The sequence below is a fragment of the Leptonychotes weddellii genome, chromosome 3 (genome assembly GCF_054177405.1).
Source record: "Leptonychotes weddellii isolate Sample4059 chromosome 3, ASM5417740v2, whole genome shotgun sequence".
Classification (NCBI taxonomy): Eukaryota; Metazoa; Chordata; class Mammalia; order Carnivora; family Phocidae; genus Leptonychotes; species Leptonychotes weddellii.
In genome coordinates, this window is record NC_138371.1 from 28,178,917 (window position 1) to 28,198,041 (window position 19,125).

At 36.6% G+C, this 19,125-nt stretch overlaps 1 protein-coding gene and 1 pseudogene across 1 annotated transcript in view; one reads left to right on the forward strand and one right to left on the reverse strand.

The window, feature by feature from the left end:
• PARD3B (par-3 family cell polarity regulator beta) overlaps window positions 1-19,125 on the reverse strand; it is a 985,082-nt gene that overhangs the window by 839,530 nt on the left and 126,427 nt on the right. Inside the window, exon 2 of the mRNA XM_081813815.1 lies at window positions 2,519-2,620. Within this exon, the coding sequence (XP_081669941.1) occupies window positions 2,519-2,620 (102 nt within the window). The remainder of the gene's footprint in view (window positions 1-2,518; window positions 2,621-19,125) is intronic.
• LOC102727762 (putative ATP-dependent RNA helicase DDX43 pseudogene) overlaps window positions 14,606-19,125 on the forward strand; it is a 6,933-nt pseudogene continuing 2,413 nt past the window's right edge.

Below are 19,125 nucleotides of genomic sequence, written 5' to 3' on the forward strand. Positions count from 1 at the left end.
ACACTGAATAAATGGCCTCAGCCTGCACTGCTTTCTGATTCTAAATTTCTGTTTCTCCTGCTTCCTCCTTTGCGGCTAGGCTATCAAAGGTTCCTAATTGCCATTTTCACCTGTTGTGAGAGGTTTTTCTAGGAAGTGAAGCGGGTGTTGACCAAGGATTATGTACATCCATCCATGCCTCTTTGGGCTTGCAGTCTATATTCTAAATGCAAGAGATTGTTAGATAGCCAATTTGAAAATAGGTGAATTGTAGTTTTATCTAAGCTTGATACTGTCTCAAAGGATCTTGGGTCAATTTGATATATCACTAAACATTTACAAGTATCACTTCTAATTACTTCTTAATCTTAACTTACAAAAAAGTAAGGTCAAAGTCTGGCAGAACCTTCTTTCCATACTAGATACATAAACTATCAGAAAATCTTCAGAATGCAGAGACAATGTCAGGAAAAAAAGCGATGCTCTCCTTTTCACTTATTTTTAAAAAGGAAAAATGGGAGCATGTATTTTTTTCCCAGCAATATCCAAAGTGTACATTCTCGTCTACTCTGCAGCACAATACCAATTAGGCTCAGTGTATTCCATGTGAAGGTACATTAAGGAAATAGGCAAACCTGTGCCCAAACAGCACTAATCCTTTGCTAGGATTTTAACTGACTACCTCATTTTTTCACCTGATCCAGTACTGGTGAAGTCCCTTTAAAACCGAGATTACATATAATAAAAGCTGTTTCTGTGTCTAGTAAATGGATTATAGTTAAAAGGGCACTGCCAGGATAGTTAAAAAGAATTCTCTAAAGGGAAGAGCTCTGCAGGACAAATGATTTCCCTGAGCGCCGCTCATGGAAACATCCTTCCTGTAATTAGGTCTTGGATAAGGCTGGGGTAAGACATTTTCTTCTGGCCCTTCTTAAACTTGCTACTTTTTGGCATTTAATTTTAATCCACTGGACATCAGTGAAATCGGAGAAGGGAAGACCTTCTTCATTAACAAACAGACCAAATGCCTAGACTATTTCAAAATAAGAAGATGGCTGCAGAAAGGCAGAAAGTGAAACAAATAGAGGTGAAAGTCCTCCCTCAAAGTTCAATGTAAATAATATATTATTATTTTCTGGGAGACCAAGCCATCAACAGGAAGTCTGCATCAAAATTATGTATTAACAGGAGTCAACTACAGAGAGTAAAGCTTTCTTTTCCACTCATTAATTCAGTTAAGTGTTCTTTGAGAATCAAGTTTGGGTAAAAGACTGTACCAGATATTATTAATACAAAGAACACAAAGGAAATAAAAATCTTCTGGTCCATGTCATCTAGAATTTACAATCTATTTAGGGAGATAAGTCCATTATGAAATGAGTAATTATAAAACAAAGCAAATCAGCAAACCAGGGTTGAGTTCCAACAGAAAACAGGGAAAATAAATGGACAGAATGTCCGCAAAGACTAACGTAAATTTGAACAGTCCAAAAAGATCTTACAGAAAAGGAAAAATGTAAATTTTACCTGAGCTCAATAAATCACTTATTCATAATCCAGTGCAGTTGGTATACACACACACACACACACACACACACACACACACACACACACACACACACACACACACACACACACACACCCTCCCTCCCTCCCTCCCTGAGAGTGCAGAAAAACAAAAGAGAGAAACACATATACACACATAAATTAGCCTAGTACAAACAGTGCTAAGGATACACAGGAGAAGAAATTCTGAAGCAAGGATCCCTCAGGGAGAGGTGTGGTTCAGTTCGGGAGGACACAAGAACCACTGATAAAAGGAACCCAACACAGAAGCAGGCATAAAACAATGTGTCTCAACAGCAAAAATTCAGTGTGTGGCAACTGAAGTATGCTCTCACACCCTTTCCAGTTTATCATCAGAAGAAAAATCTTATTAAAATAAGATGTTTGCAATGGGGTTATTCCCAAGTAGGTGGCAAAATAAGTTCCAACTTTTTGGAATATTCAAGTTAGTGTTTTGTTTTGTTTTTACTTTAGCAATGAAAACAAAGACCATCATGAAAGACAGGTGTTTGCCAGCTACTATAAAAAAAAAAAAAAAAAAGGAAAGAAAGAAAAAGTCTTCACCATAGTTCCTCAGAAGATTTTTCTCCCCGTTGTATTCTCTATTTTGAAACACATTCAAATCATAGGCATTGAGTTGAAGATTTAGCAAGGGCCACGAAGAAACCCCAGAGCCAACAATGGCAATGAGAACTCCAACGGCCTCAGAACCTGACACTAATTTATTGAGACACATCAGGAACTCTTGGGAATGAAGTGTCTGCTAATTAGGCCACCATGAACAGATTCCCAAACCTTGACAAAGTTTTTCCCAAACATCTGATGAAGAACCTTGATTTACGGGCTATTCAGGTGAAGCCTGAACAGATGGTATCTTTTAATAATAATTGACATATGAGTTTGTTAAGGATCTCAATCTCTAGGAAACATGCAGCTCTATGGAGGAAAACAAAGAGGAGTTTTAGTCTTCTACCTTATCTTTGTCTTCAACGACATCTGCCAAAACATCATCTGGATCCAGGATTCCTCCATCTGTGTATTCTAAGTGATGAATCTTCACCCAGTAGCCAGGATCCTACGGTACAACAATCAACAAGTTTCATGATGTAAGCTTTTTAAAAATACAGTTTAATTTAAAAAATAAGCTGACTCATTAAAAATAGGCTCTGGTAATGAAATGCTTGAACACCAAAAATAAATGTTACTTCTATCTCAATAAACATTTGCCATTTTTATCCTGTTTCAGGTAAATCAGTAAATCAAAGCATACATATTTCATCAATTATCCCGGAAGATAAATTGCAATGCAAAAATAAAGTGCCACAGTTATCTGAAAAGCATATTCAAGAAATTTTTATAACTCCAATTTAGGTAATCCCAAGAACACTTTGGGGGAAGAAAAAAGATCTTCTTGAGGGTACTTTTTGAAATGGGATTAGAAATTCAAACTGACATTCCCAAAGTTGTAGGCATGTCCTCAACTCCAAGATTTGAGATGACGTGTAGAGCAAGAGCTACACACAGCAGCAACTCGAACTGTGTTTGGAGCTGAACGAGGAGTTCACTGAACAGGAGAAGTGATTTAGGAGATCTCCAAGTACTATTTTAAAAACCTGCTTAGGAAAAATTTCTCAATTTGATATGTGGCTAAATACTCTGATGCTAGAACTCAGAATTAAATGACGCAGCTCATTCAGTTCCACACGTACTGCCTACTTCCAGAGAGGATACAAAAGGTCAACCAGAATAATGAGACAAAAATATGAACTGATGAATGAAGAAAAACATTAGCAAGTTTTTTAGCAGAATACCTAAGCTATCATCAATCTGGCTCTGTGATTCTTAGAAAGCTTCTCAAAGTGGGAATAATTCTTCTAGAATAAAGTGCTAAGCCTTTATCATATGAATCTTCATAAAGGATAAGAACTAACATAGCCCACAAAATTCAACTGCAATTTTACAAAAACTAATAGAAATGGTTGTCACACAGGCTCCTCTTTACCCGCCCCCCAATAAAAGGCAAGGACATACTATTAAATAAAAGTAACGCTTTTAAAGCATCTATGCAGAGGGCTACTGAAATGTGGCCTATGTACATAGCTTTTCAGTAATCTGACTTGGTAAAGTCATAGGCTTAAAAAAATACAAAGGAATTCTCCTGTGACATTTCAAAATTAAGTTTTCTATAGAGTACACGAAGAGCTATTCCAAGTAAAATGAAAGGAATTTCTTTGCTTCTAATATAGGTGGAAACACTAATGGTTAGGAAACTTTAAGTACCTGATTCTCTTACCCAGAAAGATCACAAAGATAGGAGAAGTCACTGTATAACCAAGTAAAGAAAAGCATAGCACACCCATCAATCAGATTCTTTAATCAGAGATCTTTACCAATTCAAGGTGATTGTGCTATAAAAGGTGAGCTAAGTACAAAAGACTAGATTCTAAATAAGGAGAATACTAGAGTAGACAAAATGCTATGTAGCTGCCACTGGACCATACAGAAAAGAAAGAACTCCCCCTGTAATCTTTGGGAAGTAAGTCTTTTGGCTATGGCCATGCCATAGGCAATGTATTTTTTCCAAATATACTCAATTAGGACTTCTAATTGAAATCTATAGGGTATTACATTTTCCTTGTCAAAACTGCCTTCTTACAAAGGGAGTTCAATTTAATTAATTTCTATTAATATCTATTGAGTTGGTTTTTGATATATTAGAGCACTGTAGATGAAATCTGTTGATTCTAACCATGTTTGTAAAAGGTGATGTATTCTGAAGCGTTCTATAGAGTTTGTTTTTAATATATTCAATTACTTAAAAGCAGACATCTATTAAGTTGTCTGCTTTTTTCTCATGCTCAGTTTGTAAAAGTAGACTTTATCACCTAAGACTGAGGTAAACAACTACCCCCAACAATTGCAGTGTGAGTTAAAGTGTGCCTGTTTTCCTGCCTAGAGGTAGAAACAGAGAGGAGAAAACCAAGGACTCTGATTTTAAAATAGGCAAACTCAGGAGGTAAGAGGGGACAGGATCTGATCAGTAGCAAAGGGAGGAACAGACAGGTGGCAGCATGAGGGGGCTGTTAAGTCACACAGCATTCTGCTATCACACATACTTGCAGGATCTAAGACCTTCTGGAAAATAAGACCTAGGAGTTGCAACTACAACATGTATCTCTAATCATCTAATTGTGATTCAAAGGAGTACAGGAAAAAGCCTTACAGAACTAAATCAAGTAATAAAGTTATTTTGAACATTTTGGAATCATATATTCAATCCAAAAAACTTTTCAAGTGAAATACATGGTGCCAGAATATAAAAAAATCCTGCGATTCTAACACTACTGTCTCACATCGATACTGCCATTTTATACATCCCAGAAAAGAGTAGACTAATGATGAGCACACATCCAATCCTGAACAAAAACAGACAAGCTATATCAAAGTCGTCTCAATTAATATTTTACATGTCCAAGGGAGGTAAATCAACAAACACAGCACATACTAACTGTGATTTTGTCCCCATGGTATTTTGGCTATGGTGCTATAGATCACTTTGAGAATATACATACAATATTAGTAGCCGACAGCCATTATAAGACCATAAATTCACCCTGACTCCTTTATGCATCTAAAAACTTCAACCATTACCTTGCAGTCAAGATTTTGCATTTCATTTACTTAGTTTTATTACCACCAGGAATAAAACTGATCAAACATGAAAAGATGTTCACATGTGTGTCTAGTTTCACACAATTAATCACTTGCAAAAGTTTACTGTATTTTTCAGGATCATGACATTAATTTACCTTTCTTTTGCACAAATATCTGTAATATATAAAACAAATTATTTTGAAAATATCTCTAGTAAATGTGTTATACAATAAATCTTACAACTTACACTCCTAGGTTCTTAAAGTATTGAAAAATAACATATTGTTTCCTCTATTTCTGATGGTACCTTATCATAAATTTCAAATAATACACAGTTAACTTAAACACTACTGGAATTTTAAAATTAAAAATAGCCACAAGGATGAATTGGAAAGGGAAACAAATGCATATACACATTATGGAAAGAAGACCGTTTTACAGAGAACTTATAATGATCAATGTAGAAACTGTTCCAAATAAGCACTGATGTTAGTAGCAATAAATATCCTTCACTGTGGGTAGATGACACAAAATTTGACCCTAATACCTGAGAAAATCTCTACTGGCCAGAGTTCTGAAGAACAATAACTCTCCATCGGCAGTATCGGGAGAGGTAGGCTGGCAAGCCAGATACTGAAGTGCCGCTGACTACCAAGCACTGAGATTATGTCAATCATCAAAAGAGGGAAAACATGGATGGTTCTAAGCAAAATGCTTCTGGTCCAAAAAGAGAAAAAAAAATAGCCTGCAATGGCAGCTAGGCCCAGAAGTGAGGCGGGCACTACAAAAGAAAAGTCAATGTTGGAAAAGAGCTGTGTTTATCACTGGTGGCCAATTACATAGCTCAGTAGTGCAGCTAAGGTTTCTTGGTGACTTAATGTTTTCACACAATCTCACTCACTGGGACAGAAGAACAATGGTAAAAAATAAACTTAATGGAAAATTAAAATTTTCTATGTAGAATTTAATTTTATGAATTTGGTGGAATATACTCATAAAATAAGATTTCACCATTTTGATAGTCATCGTTGTAGCAGATAACTTTAGTGGTTACTACAGGCCAGGTGCTATGGGTGCTGTGAGTTTTGTATGATTAGCTTGTTTAACCTCAAACAGCCTCAGGAAATAGTTATCAATCCATTTTTACAGATGAGAAAAGCAAGGCACGGCTAGGTGAATTGACTTACCCAAGGTTAAATGCTTAATAAACAGCAGAGCCAAGATGTTCTTTTTAAACATAGAAAACAAGTGATTTCTTTTTTTAAATCACAAGGACCTCGGGGCGCCTGGGTGGCTCAGTTGGTTAAGTGACTGCCTTCAGCTCAGGTCATGATCCTGGAGTCCTGGGATCAAGTCCCGCATCGGGCTCCCTGCTCGGCAGGGAGTCTGCTTCTCCCTCTGACCCTCCTCCCTCTCATGCTCTCTGTCTCTCATTCTCTCTCTCTCAAATAAATAAATAAAATCTTAAATAAATAAATAAATAAATAAATCACAAGGACCTAAGAATAACGCAAGGGGATCAAATCCATCTCTGTTGCCCCTTAAGTATATGGATCCAGGCAAGTCACCATTCCCCTGGGCCTCAGTTGCTTCATCATTAGTAAACATGGAGGCTCTCTGGCCTTCTGCACAATGCAGCACATTCAAGTCCAAGTGTAGAGGACATAACAGGGCAATAATAGAAGGCCCCCCAAATTTTTCCCTGTGTCCAGTATTTTACAGGTGAGAGAAGCTAGAGAAGATAATTTCCCATAATCATGGAATTAAAGGTTGGAGAAGCAAGGGAAAAATATCTTCCCGCCAAGAGCAGAGAGGAAGCTTGAGGCATCAGAAATTAAATAGAGAATTATGAAGTTTTCCATGCATGCACACTTTAACTACTTCTATCATAACCCTCTGTGGTTAATCCCTTGTCTACTCCAGACCAAGAGAGAGTAAGATGCCCCAGAATAGCACCCAGGAAGGAAAGAGTAGTCAGAACAGGTCTAGAGACTGTTTTGTGCAGGTGGAGAGCAAGAGTCTTTGAATAACCAACCACACACAGTGTAGGGAAAAAGCAGTTCCTGAAAATGATGCCTGAGCAAAGCCTAGCAGAGCAGCACTGACACCTGAAAGGAAAGAATTAACCAGAAAAGGCAGTAATAGATATTGAGATTATGAGCTGGCCCTGACTTAGAACACTCCTCCAACTTCCTGAAAAAGATTAACCAATGCAAATTTGAGAAAAGGGTATGACAAGAACATGCATTGATACCACTTTAATCAAGTATGTTTCTAAAGAACTCAGGAGAACTAGAATGGCACCAGGGGTTTTTAAATGCTGGATTGAAAGTAATATGCAGCAAATTCAACAACAGAATTATAAGCCTCAATTTATGGGAAAAAAAGAAGGTGAATCTGTCCATCTGTAAATTTACTCCCAGCGTTAAAAAAAAATCTATGATCCTACCGAAAGAAACTTGATATAGCCATACCAACATCAGATGAAGGAGACTTTAAGAAACATTACTAAAGGTAAAGGGCAACATTTCACCATGATAAAAGGGTCAATCCAATGTTAAGAAAACAATCCTAAATCTATGTACCCGATAACATAACTTCAACACATATTGCCAAAATGGACAGATATTTTTTTAAAAAAGTAAACCAATTCACTTAACTATAGAGAAATGAGAGTTACTGGACGGAAGGTGTGGGGGTAGGTTAAACGGGTGATGGGTCTAATCATCACTTGTTGTGACGAGCACTGGGTGTTGTATGTAAGTGATGAATCACTAAATTCTACACCTGAAACTAATATTACACTGCAGGTTAACTAACTGAAATTTAAATAAAAACTTGAAAAGGAAAACAAAATAATTAAAAAAATATATCCAAAAATCAGTGAGACTTTTGATAGGAAACAAAGATATAAACCACCTGACAAACACAATTAACTGACCTAATTCATATTCCATACATACAAGACACTGTACCCCCAAAATATTAGAAAATACATTCTGTACAAGTGCACATGGAATTTATAACCAACTTTAAAAGTCTGGAATCACTCAGAATATATTCTCTGACCAAAGCTGAATTCCAGAAAGATATCTAGAAAATGTCTGGCTATTTGGAAATTAGGAAATACAGTTCTGAATAATCCATATATTAAAAATAAAGGAGGGCGCCTGGGTGGCTCAGTTGGTTAGGCGACTGCCTTCGGCTCAGGTCATGATCCTGGAGTCCCGGGATCGAGTCCCGCATCGGGCTCCCTGCTCAGCGGGGAGTCTGCTTCTCCCTCTGCCCCTCCCCCCTCTCATGCTCTCTCTATCTCATTCTCTCTCTCAAATAAATAAATAAAATCTTTAAAAAAAAAAATAAAAATAAAAATAAAGGAAATTAGAAAATAGTTTTTAACCTAAAATAATTAAAACAACAAAAAAATTGTGGGATACAGCTAAAGCAGTGCTTAATGGCAAACTTATGGTCTTTAGTGCAAATATTAGCAAAAAAGAAAAGCTAAATTCAAGAAGCTAGAAAAAGAATAGCTAGTCAAACCCAAACACTAAAGGAAAGAAATAAAGAGGAAAAAACAGAATAATGTTCTATTCTATGAAAGGCTTGATAAAATTGACAAATATCTAGGAAAACTGATCAAAAAAAATTTCCACTGTCAAGGAAAAAGGCAAGCAATACCATCATAGATCTTACAGATATTAAAAAGATTTGGGAAAAATTTAGACCTATAAAATTGACAATAAAATGAACAAATTCTTTGAAAAATATAACTTACCAAAACTGAGAAAAGATAGAAAACAGAAACACAAAGATAACAATTAAATTTTAAAACTTTCCCATAAAGAACCAGACTCAGATCACTTCACAGATAATATCTTCCTAATGTTTTAAGGAAGAGTGTCAATCTCATACAAATACTTCCAGAAACTAGAAGAGAAAAATTTTCCCATCCCCCTTTTTATGAGGACAGCATAACATTGATACCAACAACTTACAAGGATATTACAAGAAAGTTATAAAATTTATAAAAATTTGCATATGGATACAGATGCAAAAATCTTAAATAAAACATGTTTAAACCAAAATTCAGTGATATATTGTAAAGGATGACACACCATGACCACGTGGGATTTATTCTCTTAATGCAAGAGTGATTTAAAATTAAAAATCAACTGAGGTTATTCACCAAATGAATCAAGGAAAAAAAGGAGAAAAATTAGATGATGATCACAATGGATGCACTTGAGAATATTCACCACCAATTTACAATAGAAAATATCTTAGCAATCTCACAACATAACACTGAATCTCACAGCATAACAATGATCAAAAAAGAGCCAAGTACAAAAAAGTACATACTCTGATTCCATGAATAAGCTCAAAAACAGGCAGAATTAATTCACAATGTTAGAAGTCAGGAGACCATTTAGAGCCATGAGTGTAAAAGGGCACAAAGGGGCCTCTGGGGTAATGTTCTATTTCTTGAGGTGTGTCCTGGCTGCACTTACTTGTGCACTTTCCCGTAGGTGTGTTATACTTTAAAAATGTTTACACAAAGGGGTGCCTGTGTGGCTCAGTCGGTTAAGCATCCGATTCTTGATTTCAGCTCAGGACGTGATCACAGGGTCTTAAGATCAAGCCCTACACCTGGTTCTGTACTGGACATGAAAACTACTTAAGATTCTCTCTCTCCCTCGCTCTTCCGCATGCTCTTGTGCATGCTCTCTCTCTTAAAAAAAAAAAAAAAAATGTTTAGGGGCACCTGGTGGCTTAGTCAGTTAAGCATCTGCCTTCTGCTCAGGCCATGATCTTGGGGTCCTGGGATTGAGCCCCACGTGGGGCTCCCTGCTCCGTGGGGAGCTTGCTTCTCCCTCTGCCACTCCCCTGGCTTGTGCTCTCTCACTCTCTCTCAATCTTCCAAATAAATATAATCTTTAAAAAAATGTTTACATAAAGGAACTGTCTGCTTCAAAAAAATGTGATTTCTTCTTTCAAACTGAAATACCTAGTTTCCCTTTACACATGATCATCTCTACAGTTAAATAAAGACCACTAAAAAACTGTTTAGAACAAGTTTCCTTAGAAGTATAAGAACATATATTTAGGCAAAGGAAAGAAAGGAATGTAGAAGTGCCAAAAGACAGGGAGGCCTGGTTAACCCACCAACAGAAAATGTAGCTCACTGACCATCAATTATTCAAAACTTGCAAGAAAGATCCAGAGAAGAGGCTTCATGAACCACAGGCTTAATGAGTCAACAGTGTGACAAATATGTTAAAAATGTTACCACGATCTTGGGCTATTATCATAGTACATATTACATAATTACATATTATCATAGTACTGTGTCCAGAACAGAGCAAGTAATAATCTCATTCTATACTAAGTGGTTACCCACATTTAAAGCATTTTTTTTTTTTTTCCAAAATTTAAGAGATGATTGTCAACAAACTGTAGAACACCAATATGGGGGATGGAAATAGGGCCAGCTCACTCATGGTAAGACATGATTTACTTTTGTTTAAACTGGAGAAAACAAAGGGAAACATTTTTACCATTTCAAACATAGGAGAACCACAGTTTACTGGGCATTGGGCTTTTCAAGTTATCAAAGATAGAAATCTCTTATTGTTAAAATCATCACTAGTCATGTCTCAGGGAGACACCATATTGGAGACGAACATCTCAAGTCCAACACTACTTGTTTCTGAACCAGGACTGGCAAATTATTATATTTTCAGTTAAGCATCTTAAAGTATGTGGGTTATGTTGGAGACAACAGTCTGTAAAAAATGCTTATCTTAAACACTTAAAATCATATTCAGGCCAGAGACAGACTCACATTACCATTAACATATGGAAATTGAGACAAGAGAGGAGTAACAGCCATTTTGTGCTTCCTCTCGAATACATGCTCATTGCTCATATAAGTCAAATTAGCTACACTACTCACATTCTTATCCCCCTGTTTTTCTTTGGTTGAGCTTTTATAGGTGAATTTGTAAAAGTTAAATGACCATATCAGTCGGAGTCCCACCAAATTAAAAGGCTGCCATACACAAGAAAGATTTGGCATGTTCTGTACCGCTCCAGAAGAGTTACATAAACAATAGAGAGGCATACTGAATTGCAGCATGAGAAAGATCTTTCAAAAGGAGCTATGCAAAAATGGAGTGGGTTGTATGATGAGACAGTGAGTTCTTCATTCCCGTAAGAAGTCAAGCAAAGGCTACATTGCATCTCTCAAGGAAGCTATAGGATAAGAAGAACTGTGTGATCCTGAAGAGCCCTTCCAACTCTGAAACCTACATCTAGAACCTCAAAGCTCCTTTGGGCTTTGAACCTAAAGTTAGAGAAACTTCTTGCAAGAAGAAATCTCTGCTGTATCATAAAAATAATGTTTTCCACATAGGGAATATAGTCAATGGTGTTATAATGGCAGAGTATGGTGACAGATGGGAGCTACACTTGTGAGCATAATGTATCGAGTTGCTGAATCACCATGTTGTACACCTGAAACTAACATAACATTGTGTGTCAACTGTACTTCAAGAAGAAAAAATGTTTTCAGAGGTTCAGCATGATTCCACAATTACTGTGCAACTCTGTGCAGAAAGTCTGAGCAAAACACCAAATTTTACCTTTCTCAATCTATCAGTTAATTCTTGTGTCTTGCTCTACAACCTGAAAATTCACTAATTTATAAACATCTTTAAGGAAAAGGGTCTTCTATATCCGAAGTTACAGAATTACTCTAATAAAGAAACAAAATAAAAATGTGAGAATTTTATATTACTTACATTTATAAATAGGCTAATTTCTCATTCTAAAACAGGTCTTCCCCACCCCTACCCCCAAATGTGGGGTTTTCAACCCTTGACTAGTAAATTCATAAATTCAAAAACTCAAAGGAATCCACTGGCTCACAGACCATCTAGAGTCCTCCCATCTTATGATGGGGGGTTGGTGGAGAGACACCACAATACCAAAGATTAAATCACAAAGAAGACTGTGGTTGGCTTGGCTTGTGATATATTGTCTTAAACAAAAGTAGTCTCAGTATAAAAACACCAATTCCAGGATAAATTTTCAATTTTATCTCATAATCCAAGTTCTGACAATACTACTTATTCTCCTCTTCAAGAAGGAAGAAAAATATTTAAGTATATACTTCACTTTCTAATTCATATTATCAACAAAATATTTAAAAAGAATCATAATCACCCCATGTCATTTTTCATTTGGCTTTATGAGGTAGCCATAATCTCAGCAGTTTTCTTTGTATAAAGGACTTTAAAGGTTCATTTTTCATCCTGGAATTAACCTAAACTTATTTGAGGGGGGAAAAAAAACAGTCCAGATACCTAAGTTCTTTTTTTTTTTAATAAAGGACAATTTTTAATTATTTTCAAATCTACTGCCTACATTATCACAGCACACTCTCTTTACAAGAATATGGACATTTCCTCTTTCTATGGATCTAAGTGTTAAATGCATAAAAGCACAAAAGCCTTATATAAGTCTTCAGGATTAAAAACATTATAATCTTAAAACCAAAGTTCTATCAGGAAAATCAAATGTTAAAGTCTGAAATTAGCAAAAATTGCACTTGTATTTTAATTGATACATCCATTTCAAAAGCTTTCTAGTATGAAAGACTTCCAAAACATTAAACCATTACTAATTTAGTAATGCTGAAACAGTGTTTCAAAAACAATTTTAAAGAAAACAGCTGATTTTTTTTTTTTAAATCATGCTTCCCATTAACTGTTTTCAGTGAAATTTTATAATCCAAAAACCTGGATGCAAAGGGTTTAGAAGCCTGTGTGGTCCAAAGGAATGCAAAGCCTACAGCCAAAGAAGGGAAGCAGCCATGTCCCCAAAGAGAAGGATAAGCTATAATTTAAAAAAAAAAAAAAAATTATTACAAAACCTTAGAAAGCATTCTTCTACAAAATGAATTTTAATAGGAATTTGAGAATACAAACTCATACAACTCAAGGTTTACTCAGTGCATTCTTGCCACTATGATGCTGGCGTCCATGTAAGGTAATTCCAAAGAAGAGCTCTGACAGACACTGTCAGTTGTGTATCTTTATGTATATGAATTAATAAAGGTGGTTTAAAGCATTCCACAGGTAACCACCATGGCCTCTAGATCCCCACTCAAACACAAAGGTTTATGCTCCATCACTGAAGAAAATAAGACCTAGAAAAGAGAATTTTAATTTACATCAGAAGAGTACTGCTGGCAGTGTTATAAAAACATGTAACTCTCAGAGAAACATAAAGACCTCATCAACTTGATTACTGCTCACTGTTTCTAAGACTACTTTTCAGTATGGCCATGATAGGAATGGTGAAGGATTAGCTATCTCTGAAAGTATTGGGATACTATTACCGGTTACTATTAACTTTGCTTCTCCAACAACAGGGCCATTCGTCCCAAATGCTAGAGATGGATCACTGATGAAGCTAAAAAGAACACAGAAAGTACAGGTAAGGAAGCAGGAGAAGCTGAGCTCAAGTACCCCCTGTTCAGAGCGTTGGAACCGCACTACCCCATCCAACCCCAGAAAGCTAGTAGCCAGGTTTACAAATCAGCCTTCCTCCCCAGCTACTCTGCGTAGGCAATTAGGGGAATGTGTGCCTCCAAAATGAGGGATGCAGGAAACAAGAGGACCCAACACATAAGACATGGGAAAGGAATTCCCCCCAAAAAACAGTGATAGCAATCAATCATATAGTCATGCAGGAGTACAGAGAGCAACCTATCTTGACATGATCAGCACAATGAAGGGCTCCAGGAAACATACAATATTGTTAGATTTTAGGACAGTTTTAAATCTAAAGAAAATGCTACTACAGAGTCATCTTATACAACTATCAGGAGAGAAAAGAAAGCATGAGGCTCAAAGAAAGCTAAGCAAATAAAATAGATTAACTCCAGGAAAACAAAAATTTGCACAAGACGGGAAGTAATCATAGTTAACTGGCTCAAGAGCAAACAGTATCTGCATGGTTACTCGAGTGAAAACACTGAATACAGAGTTAAGCAAGAATTCCAACAATTTTGGGCAATGGGAGAGAAAAAGTGAAGAAGTTAAAGAAAGTTATAATTTTCAAGTACCCTAATAGGACGTGAACAGATTGATGAATGAAGAGAGAGCAAGTGTTTATTTCCAAATAAAAGCACACTGCCATCCCTTGACTCACAAATTGATTAGAGTTATGGATACCTAAAACAGACAGCTAAAGGATGAGAGTGGGTGCTTCTTAGAAGCACTGTTTTTAGTTACGGGCCTTTGAGCACTATTTGACTTTTCAAACTAGAAATGGGCAAACTGTGGCCCGCAAATCCTGCCCACCATCTATTTTTGTAAATTCAGTTTAGTGAAATGCAGCCATGCTCGCTCATGGAAATATTGTGAATGGTTGCTTTCACAGGACAACGGCAGAGGTGAATAGCCGTGACCAAGATCATACGGCCTGCAAGGACGAAAATATTTACTATCTATTTGCTAACTCCTGCTTTAAACCATGCGTAAGAATTACTTTGATTGTAAAAATTAAATGGTACAGAAGGGTGGCCCATTGTATTCACAGAAGCAACTCTTTAGGGTATCTTGTTTTAGTCTATTTGAATGTTAACTCCTCTCTAAGCATTTCTCATGATCTTATTGACTTCAGAAATCATCTTTTGAACTTTGATATCATGATGGCAATTAAGTGTATTTAGGGTCCCCCAACTTTCCCATCCTTCTTTCTCCTAATATTTTTATTCAAATATATTTCCTTGAATGGCTTTTATCTTTAATTAATAACTTAAACTTCTGTTTTTAATTCTATCATCTAAAGACTGCATCTCTCCCCTCCTCAGAGTAAAAGAGGACATCACAGTTCTTTTCTATCCTTCTGCCCTTTTACTTTCCATATCTGTCATCTCTACCTTTACTTTTACATTATCAAAGTTGAAAACATTTACATTCCCTTCTGGAATGATAACCATACTTTGTCTATAATTTGATTCCACAGGTTGAAAGCCAATGGCCGGTACTGACATTTATGGCAGCCAAAGGAACAGTATTCCCTGACAAACCAAATAGGAAATGACTGTCTGTCATTCCTTACAGTGCTAATGTCATAACCCCTAAGCCATTCAAACAAGAATGTTCAAATATGTTCTCCTTTGATACAGTCTACCCTTTGCCAAAAATTATGTTAGGGGACTTTGATACATAAGCTATAAGGGTTGATCTCAATATCAAAAATGTACAGTAGATCATTCTAAAATATACTTTTATAATATTTGCTATATGTAGAATATATACGATTACATATGTATGTATGTGGCATTCAACAGTAAAACAAATTACCCCAACTTTATATAGGCAAGAAATATCGCTCTCTTTGAGAATGATCATGGTTGCCTTTGATAACAAAGTAGAAATAGGCTAATTTTTCTAGGAAAATTATAAATGCCTGGTCTCTAGAATATGAGAAGTCCTTCCTATAGCCCAATAGTAATAAAGGATACTAATCATTTCCTATTCTTCCTAGAACAAATGACCACTAACCTAGTGCCTTAAAACAAAGTTATTATCTTACAGTTCCATAGGTCTTAAGTCTGATGCAGGTCTCACTGAGTTAAAATCAAGTTGTCGGTGGAGCTGAATTCCCAGTCTGGGGGCTCTAGGGCAAAATCCTTTCCTTGGCTTTTCTAGCTTCTAGTGGCTTCCCACATTCTTTGACTCAAGGCCTTCCTCCCACCTTTAAAGCTAGGAATGGCCAGCCCAATCTGACCTCTTCTGCTTCCTTCTTCCACATAGAAGGACTCTTATGATTATGTTGGGCCCACCAGGATAATGCAGGACAATCTCCCTATCTCCAAGTTAACTGACTAGCAACCCTAATTCCATATGCTAACTTAATTCTCATTTGCCTTGTAACATAACATATATATGGGTTCTGAGGACTAGGAAGTAGACAACTTTGGGGAGCCATTATTTTGCCTAGCAACAAGGTCAAATACAGATATTGTCTTTTTTGTTTTTAGGGTGTCTTAACAGCTCTATTACTCCAAATTAAATAGCAGTGAAAATCAGGGTTTTAGAAGACCCATCTCAGAGTTGTGTTTGGAATGAAAAGGGTTATAATTTAGGCTAATGAAGTACCTAGAAGACACATCTTCAGAAATTTTCAGTGTTAATTTAGACGCCTAGCCTTCATGAAATGTTGGATCATATTCAATTTTTGGTCTAACATTCCAGGGAATGATACCCAACAGCAGCATTAGTTTTTAAACAGTCCAAGAGACAACAAAGATACAAAATAGAGATAAAAAATCTAGGATGGAAAAAAATCTAAAATTGGGTCAGTGATAATTTCATCTGAAGCACAGAGGCACTAACCGATCAGACCAGAGGCCAGCTAAGGAAGGCCGATCTGATGTCACCAGCCAGCCATGTCAGCCCACCCATTTGACCCTTAGAGCCACACTTACCAGTGGAAAAGTATTTCCAGCCAAACGTTCTCTCCTCTGTTCTGCTTTCTCAGTCTTTTCAGATGGGAGAAAGGATTAGATTGCCTCCATAGTGAGTAATGTTTCATAAATTTGGAAGAAGGCTATTTATACCTCTTTCTGCAAAGGACATGGAAGTTCATCATCAAATCATTACTTGCCTTCCTTTTTTCTATACATGAATAACCAAAATTTTGACTTTCTTCATAACTACATCATTAAGTATACTTTTTCTTGTTCTTCTCCAAAATTTTTACAAGTCTTTCACCTGCTAAAAGGCAGAGTCCAAAACATAAAATGCACATCCTAAGTCACAGTGGGAATACCAAGATTATACTACAAAAGCAATGCCTTTTCACTATTTGTGAAATGGAAGGCAGGGGCTGACAAAAACACCACCACCACCATAATCAGGTACTACTTGGAGTCAAGAAAATACAAGATACGTGAAGAATCAGAGGAAAAACTTACAGGATGCCTCAAAGGCAGTGCTTTGAGGAAATTTATAGAACTGAATACAAATATTAGAAAAGAAAAACAGACCTAAAGTCAATAATCTAAGTTTTCACTTTAGGAAACTAAAAAAAAAAAAAAAAAGCAGCAAATACAAAATCAACAGAAAAATTACAGCACAAATCAATGAAATTGACAAAGAGTAATCAATAGAGAAAAATCAATAAATCCAAGTTGATTGTTTAAGAAGACCAATTAAATTTTTAAGCCTCTAACTATGCTAAGAAAAAAGAGAGGACTCAAATTACTAATATCAGGAATAAGAGAGAGGACAGCTCCTATGGACATTAAAATAATAATAACAGAATACTATGAACAACTCTATATACATAAATTTGATAACCTTGATGAAATGGACTAATTCTTCATAAGACACAATGTGCTAAAACTCACACAAGAATACACAATGTGACTAGACCTGTATCTATTATGTTGAACTGATCATTGATAACCCTTCCAAAACAGAAAGCACCAGGCCAAGATGGGTTCACTGGTGAACTGTGCCAACCATTTAAGAAAGAAATTATACAAATTATCTTAAAAAGCTACAAAAATTCTCTAAAATCACTGTCAGATAGAAGCTGAGGGAATATATCCTAACTTATTCCGTGAGGCCAGCATTACCCTAATATTAAAATGAGATAAAGACATCAAAGAAAACTAGACCAATCTCTCTCAAGTGAAATTGAATCCAAATATGAATGAAAACAACTGTACACCATAACAACCAACTAAGATTTATCCTAGGTATGCAAGGCTGGTTTAACTTTCAAAAATCAATTAATGTAAGGACACCTGGGTGGCTCAGTCGGTTAAGCGTCAGCCTTCAGCTCAGGTCAAGATCCCGGCGTTCTGGGATCAAGTCCTGTGTCGGGCTCCCTGCCAGTGAGAAGCCTGCTTCTCCCTCTCCCTCTGCCTGCCGCTCCCCCTGCTCATTCTCTCTCTCTGGCAAATAAAGTAAAATTAAAAAAAAAAATCAATTAATGTAATCCATCACATCAATATGCAAAAATCACATGATCATATCAATAAATGCAGAAAAAACATCTGATAAAATCCAACATCCATTCATGATAAAAACTCTCAGTAAATTAGGATTAGAGAGGAACTTCCTCAACTTCATACTACAAAAAAATCTACAGCTAACATCATACTTGGTGGTGAGAAACTGGAAGTTTCCCACTAAGATCAAATACAAGGCAAGGATGTTCCCTCTCACCACTCCTTTTCAACTTATGCTGGAAGTATTAGCTAATGCAATAAAACAAAAAAGAATTAAAAGGTATACAGATTAGGAAGTTCAAAATAAAACTGATTTTGTTCACAGAGGACATGATTGTCAATTCTTTCGAATCTTCTACATAGACAAAAAAAAAAAATCCTGAAACTAGTAATTACAGCAAGGTTGCATAATACAAGGTTAATATACAAAAGTCAAACACATTCCTATATACCAACAATGAATAAGTGAAATTTGAAATTAACACTCTTTACACATTATCACTCCAAAAAATGAAACACTTAGGTATAACCTAACAAAGTATGTACAAGATCTACATGGGTAAAGTTACAAGTTTCTGATAAATTAAATTAAAAAACAGATATTCCAGAAGGCTCTACGACGGCACCGTGGAGTGGTGCAGAGCCAGACGGGAGCGACGTCGGACGCGCCGGATCTTCCTCACGGAACCACGTCGAAGCAAGAAGGAGGCGCCAACGCCTCCTCATGGGTCGTTGCTTCCCGGCGAAACTCGGCGGTGTCCCGTGCTCCGGAAAGGAGGCCGACGGAGGACCCGAATCGAAGAGGTCAGGAGGCCGGTAGGGGCAGCAGAGGTGGCGGCTGGAGGAACCCCTCCGGCCTCCAGCAACCTGTGGCCGCTGGCCTCCGAGAA